The 6,808-nt window shown below is 39.4% G+C and overlaps 1 protein-coding gene across 12 annotated transcripts in view; it reads left to right on the top strand.

Moving 5' to 3' along the window:
• The window catches only part of ELF1 (E74 like ETS transcription factor 1), an 88,187-nt gene extending 82,935 nt beyond the window's left edge, over positions 1 to 5,252 (top strand). For 11 of the 12 annotated variants that reach the window (XM_054002512.1, XM_054002424.1, XM_054002521.1 and 8 more), the window contains one exon: positions 3,566 to 5,252. In XM_054002512.1, coding sequence (XP_053858487.1) covers positions 3,566 to 4,181 — 616 coding nt within the window. In that variant the 3' untranslated portion in view covers positions 4,182 to 5,252. The remainder of the gene's footprint in view (positions 1 to 3,565) is intronic. The other variant, XM_054002502.1, reaches the window with a different exon arrangement.
• Positions 5,253 to 6,808: the final 1,556 nt, after the last annotated feature.

A 6,808-nucleotide genomic window follows, 5' to 3' on the forward strand; every position in this document is an offset into this window, starting at 1 on the left:
TGGTTTGTTTCATTTTATTAGTGTGCTGTGAAATACTTGGTTTACCTTGGCTTGCAGCTTCAATATTTTTGGTATCTTCTCAATCTCATAAATTTCACATAAATTACCATAGATAAACTTGTTTTTCTTGCCTGTCACTATTTATCTCTTGATGAGCTAATAAGATATTGCACAATTCTAGGCCATTAACAGTAAAAAATGGCCCAAGAAATAGATCATCATTTTCTGCCAAGCTAAAATGACTTCAGAATTTTTGTCATTCTTTTCTTAGTTGTAATCAGATTGTTTTATGGCAGAATTTCCTTTCCATTGCTGTTGCTCAATGTTCTTGTTCTTTTTGAAACCTCAGTAGCATCTTTTAAAATAATCATGCAAAAGATTTGTACCTTAGAGAAGAAAGGCTGTAGCAAAATGCCAGTGAAATTCAGAAACATAGCAAAATATAGACTTAAAAACACCTAAAATAGCGTAGCCCAGTATTAATAAATCACCTTAATTATTGTGTGCTTTTTTTTTTGTAAAACAGACAAAATGAATAACCAAGCTGTATGTTTTCCAATTATATTTAAGGCAAATTATTTAGGCAGATAGATTTTTAGTTAATCAGGTTTAACAACTAAGGCAAATGCCTTGCTTGGCTATCATTAGCATACATAAATATTTATGGTGTGCTTGCATGGCTACCTGCTGCATGCTTCCCTTGTAGCAAGTTCAGACTGTGTGTGTATGCATGTATGTGTATATACAGGTTGATATGTGTATCATATAGCTGTATCTTGGCTGATGAAGAAGACAGCGCATCTGGAGTAACCCTCAGGGATGGGACTGCCCTTCAAGAGAAATAAAATGGCTTCAGATTAATATGCAGATACTAATTAGAGTGTGCTGAGACAAATGGTCTGGTTTCGTCTCTCAGCCTAGTGCTTTGCAGATATCTGCATTGATTAGATGCAGTTCACACATTTTCAAAGCCACTTGGCAGCTACCAGCTTTTATTTTTACAAAACAACTACAGAACAAGGAAGAAGCTTCAAGGTAATACTTGGAGGGCATACCAGCACAGGCTAGCAGCTTTAGCCCCTGCTTTCAAAATTGCAGCTATTGCATTGTTCTTAATCCTTCAAACTCAGGTAAGTTTATTCATGGATTAAATAACTCGCTTGGTATCTATTCTGACTTTGGATGCTTTTCTAATGGCAAGTGTCAGTTATGTCTCCTCCATAGCTGTTTTGATTGCATGGCTGGTCTCTGTAGACTTTCCTGGGTTGAGGTGTGCCTATCTGACATTTTGATTTTATTACAGGTCTCTTTAACTGTAGGTAGTTTACTTTTTTTATTTTTTTAAGAACCTAGTGGATGCCTCATCCTGTTGCTACTTCTGACAGAGACATTAGTGACTTTTCTGTCAAGGTCCCATGGGAATTGCTGGGGGAAAAAAATAGTTAGCACTGATAACCCTTGGAGACTTGGTATGAGCCTTGGTACTGTCATTCTGAGCCTTGTGCTTTAGGCTTGGTTGTTGGTATTTGCTGTGCCAGCACCAAGTTCTCCAGAAATTTGAAAGAAAAAAGTAATCACTCTAGCTGGTGCTTCACCTTCAACAAGCCCCATTTTCATGAACTTCTTCCTTGGGATTTCTTCTGTTGTGTGAAAAAGGAGCTCAAGATTGACTCTGGTGTCAGTCACATCAAATTTTGTGTCACAGTTATGATGGCTCCTGTGATGAGACCTGCATGGGTGCCTTGTTAACAAGGATTTGAATTTGGTTTGCTGAGTGCTGCAACTGTCTTTCTTGGGAGGAAGAGAAAGTTACAGATGGAAATTTTGTTTCTTGTATTATCTAACCCTATGTGATCTGGGGAAAGATTGCCTGCAGGAGGGACTGGCAGCTGGAGGATGCTCAGGGAAGCACTCATGTGCTCTGAGCCTGATACCAGCAGGGTTACTGGGCCTGCTCTTGCTGGAGCAGTCTTTGGAGTTCAGCTAGAGGCCTTTCCCAGAGGACTGCACTGAGTGGGACATGAGCAATCCTCTACATATATTCCTGCACTTGTCTCTGCTGCTGCACTAAGAAAGGGGGAATGCAGCTCCCTGTGCAGTTGGGCTATGACCAGCAGCAGCATCTGCATCCACATTGTCCCATAGCTTCAGCACCACCTAAGTCTGGCTTTGGTAAGCTTTTTGTTGCAACTGTGGTAACCAGAGTATGGTTTTAAATGGATATTTTGACTATGCTGAATTAGATTGGACTGGTCAGTGGCTAAATGTTGATATGTAGACTTTCACAGAGCTGTGAAAAATAAATTCTATATGGGTAGAAGGAGTGTAGAACGGAGGACATTCCGTGGTTGATATATGGCAGGCAACCCTTACAGCATATCTGAGGTCCAGTCTTCAGAAAGAAGAGCAGGCAATATCATGCATGGACATGAAAGTACGAACATTGACAGTAAATTGCTTTCCATCTAAAGTGATTTTGGAAAGGGTAGAAATAAGCTAGGAGGTGGAGATAATGATTTTTTTTATTTTTGAGAAAACACAAAAGAGAGAGCTTAAGACTGAAAAGGAGGAGGAGGGCAGGGAGGACTAAACATTGAAGAGAAGCAGGAAGATTGGAAAGAACCCTGCATGACAAACAGAAGGAAAAAAAGATTGCCAGAGACAGTGTGGCACAATGGCATGGAACAAGCTGTGGCAGGGTCTTAAAGCAGTTACCCTACCCTTCCTCTCTCCCTCTCCGTAACCATTTATGTTTTCTGGGGTTTTTGTTTTGTTTTAATTTGTGTGACTGGAGCATGTTGCCATGATTAAGTCACCACTGTGCATTGCAGTAGCTATGTACTCCAGCAATACAGCTCTTAATCCCCTAATGTTGTCCCCACAGCTCTACATCTATTGACAGTCACGTGGTACCCAAGTCTCTTAGCCTGCAACTGATGGAATCACTCCTAACTTAAAATGATGTTTTGGAAGCAGATCGGTTCTGATCTGCAGATCTGATTGGTTGTTTTACCAGAAGGTGTGTGTGAGCCTGGCAGACAGAGAACTCTCTGTCCTGGGAGTGTGGCAAGGTTGTGCCCAGACACTGCTACCATGTGGATACTTTTGTATACAGTTAAATGTATATGTGGATGTCAGGACCATCAAGGCCTGACTTAGAAATTATTTAGGCTTGTGATTTGTTAATTACTTGGTGTAATTTTTGAAACTGATGGCAGATCTTTAGTAGCTTGTGCTTTTGATGTTGGTCAATGCTTGAGGTAGAGGTGTTGGATGTGATTCCAGGTATCCTGATGACCCACTGAATGTCTCAAAGGCAGGCTGTTCAGCTTGGCGATGGCAGTATTGTTCATGTGGGGTACCTTTACTTTGGGAATCATCTTGCTAAATTCAGGGGTCAGGTCTGGTTCTTGTTTTACTAGGAGAGATTCTACTACCTCTTTTGTACGTGTTGGATAAATGAAATGTTTTTGATGCCAAATGTTTTTTCTGTAGTAAATCTAGAATTATTTTTTCAAAATTCAACATGGAAGTGTTCTGATACAATAATCTTCTCTAATCTTAGCAGGACTTTGCAGACTCCAACCCAGGTTCCAGTGGTTGTTTCTCCTGGAAATCAGCAGCTGCATGCTGTAACACTCCAGACAGTGCCTCTTACTACAGTGATAGCCAGCACAGATCCAGCCTCAGTAACAACAGCACAGAAATTCATTTTACAAGCCATTCCTACTTCCCAGCCCATGACGGTTCTTAAAGAAAACATCATGCTACAGTCTCAGAAGCCAGTCTCACCTCCTTCCTCGATTGTGCTGAGCCCAGCACAAGTTCAGCAGGTGCTCACCAGCAGCGTGCAGACAATTTGCAATGGAACAGTCAACATGGCTTCATCTCCATCCTTCAGTGCCACCACCCCCGTGGTGACATTCTCGCCCAGCAGCTCACAGGTGGTGTCTCAGCCATCGGGCACAGTGATCACTTCGGTCATTAAAGCACCGGACATGAAGCAGGTTGACCTACAAGAACAGGAAAAGGAGGAAAGTGACAAAGTAGAAGATACTGAGCAGACAGAGCAGAGATTCCAGCAGCAACCATTTGTGATGGTAGTGTCCAGTTCGAATAATTTCCCATCTAACATGCAAGTGAAACAAGAAAATGAGCCATTGGAACCCAATTTGTATTGATAATTAAATAATTAAAAAAAAAAACCTGTGGATGATTATTTTCATAAATGTGATGGGACCTTTTCAGTTCTGTATATATTATTTGATTCTGAAGCATGATGTTGCAAAGCTACTAAATTTCTGCAGTTAATTCTTAGAATTCATGCTTTAGGATGGATTTTGATTTTTTGTTAATTGCTAAATGTTATCATATAAATAAAATTATATATTACTCATTTTTCAAAGTACAGGCATGAAGGAACATGCTTTTTATTCTATGAAGACTTTCTCCTGAGGTTGTTGGCCAAAGTTTCAAACTTCTCTTATTTTGTTGTCAGTCTGTTGCTGATTTACATTGCAGTAATGTTATTGTAACCTTTTCTGTTTAATCTGTATGTGTATCACCTTTGGAAGCAGCAGTTAGTTTTAGTAAGACAGTTTCATTCCATGTGTCTGAATTTTTATGATCGAGTACATGTTTCATATCAGTGAATGACATCAGTTTTAGACTCTGATAACCAGGTATCCTCTTGCATTTTTTGCAGCACAAGCTCTTGTGTGTGCAAAAATGAGTATACACTCCTATTGAGAGTATTCAAAACATATATTCCAGAAATGGACAATGCCATGTCTATATTTTATATGAAAACATCAGATATATTTAATTACAGAAGCTAACGGCATCACTACAGGTGCAAATGTTTCATGCCATTTTGCGACTATGAAGCTTAACAATCTTGCTTTCTACTTCAGATTATTTTGTAAGGGGGGAGGGAAATTAAATATATACAATTTATGCAGGTTTTTGGAGATTAATACTGCTAAGAGTTCTTGGTTTTGATTGTAAATACTGTATATTCAATGTTGCAGGGAAGTTTTTTCAGCTAATTTTTTTCCATACAAACTTTTGATAGATGCAAATAAGATCAATAAGATCGTTATGTTTAGAGGTCTAATGTTATATGTATTCATATTACTGAGTGACTTTGTATTTAAAGACAAATTTTTAAATGATGGAGCCCATTGAACCTTGGGTCCTTCTTTTGTATTTTAATTGGTTTATTATGAAAATAAATCAAATGGAAAAACATTTTTCTGTATTTACTCCAAAATGTTTTTGGTTTTTTTTTTTATTATTATAATGTTTTGACAATGATCATAAATAAGTAAAATACAGTGAGAAACAGGACAGGGTGATTAGTCAGTGTGGGTCTGTGGTGGAACATGAGCAATTCACAAATCACTTCTGAACAGACTTTCGGTATCCTTTGAAACAGCAGTAATGTATATTTTTGTAACTGAACTGAAGGTTGAGATAAAGTCCAGAATCTGGACTTAAACTTCTCCTTTTCCATCACTTCCCAGTATGTTACAAACAAACAACACAAAATTCTGAGCGTAATTCACAAAGGTTGTTGTAGCCTGTATGATACAACTGACAGCCCAAACTATTAGGGCTTCAAAAACTTGCATGTTGCAGTGTTTAAGCAGAGGGTAAGTTAATAATAAATATTGTGCCTGGTATTATGATTCTGTCAGTATAAAATGAAAGGGAATATGACTTTCTATGATTGAATTAATGTTGGAGTTTTATTAATTGGTTGGTAAGGTTAAATATAACTTAAAGCACTAATACTAGAAAAACTAATAGGAGCAGAAGAGTGGCAGAGAGAGTATGGTCTTGCTGCTTGACAGAAGGAACTCTACAAACTATTCAACAAGCAATTCTCTGCCACAGCTGCCGTGTTAGTTCAATGTTTCTTCCCTCTGACTCTTTGCAGTCATGCTTCCACCTGCAAACGCAGCACCTCACCCCATTTACAGGAAGGCTGGTCATACCCACACCAGTGGTTGTTTATCTGGCAGCACTCCCTGCAGCTGGGGAGTGCTGGCAATATTTTCAGGAATGTGGATAAGCTTTGTGGAAGCATATCTGGTAGCAGTCCTCACCCCAAGGGCTGTGTTAGATTGACAGAAGCACTGGAGAGGGAGGCTAGTTTTTTAAATCAAACTATAACATAGAGATGTTTTCCAATACTACAAGTATTTCATAATTCTAGAAAATCTGAAGTGATAATGCTTGACTGACATAAGTGTTTTTAGATACAGGGATGTTGCTTTGGTGTTTACTGGAAATGTGGGGGGGGGAAAGAATTTGCACCATAAGATTACAGCTTGACCAACAAAACTTCATGCCATAGATGCAGCTATTACACATGGAAAATGATTTGTCAGTTTAGTTTATGTGTCTCCAGCAGCAGACTGTTGTGTAACACACAGTAAATGGAAATCACTCTCTCCCCATATCCCTTGGGCTCCGGTGTGCCAGCCGGGTGGATCTGTATTTGGAACTCTCTTTGATATGGTAAAGGAAGGGAAAAGCTGAAGTAAATCATAAAATGAGAGCTCACATTGGGAATTTGAGCAACACCTCCCATCAGAGCTGCCTGTGTGCCTGTGGCAGCAGCCAAACAAAACATGACAGCTAAAGTCCCAGCCACTTCTGAGTCAGAAAATAAAAACTGAGGCCTTGGTTCTTTTCCACACATGTGTGAAGCCATGGAGGATAGAGAGGCACTTGTTTATTTTTGAGTCATTTCACAGAAGGAAATGCCATCCGGAGGAGGTGGAGGAGGGATGGAGGCCTC

The sequence above is a fragment of the Vidua macroura genome, chromosome 2 (assembly GCF_024509145.1).
Source record: "Vidua macroura isolate BioBank_ID:100142 chromosome 2, ASM2450914v1, whole genome shotgun sequence".
Classification (NCBI taxonomy): Eukaryota; Metazoa; Chordata; class Aves; order Passeriformes; family Viduidae; genus Vidua; species Vidua macroura.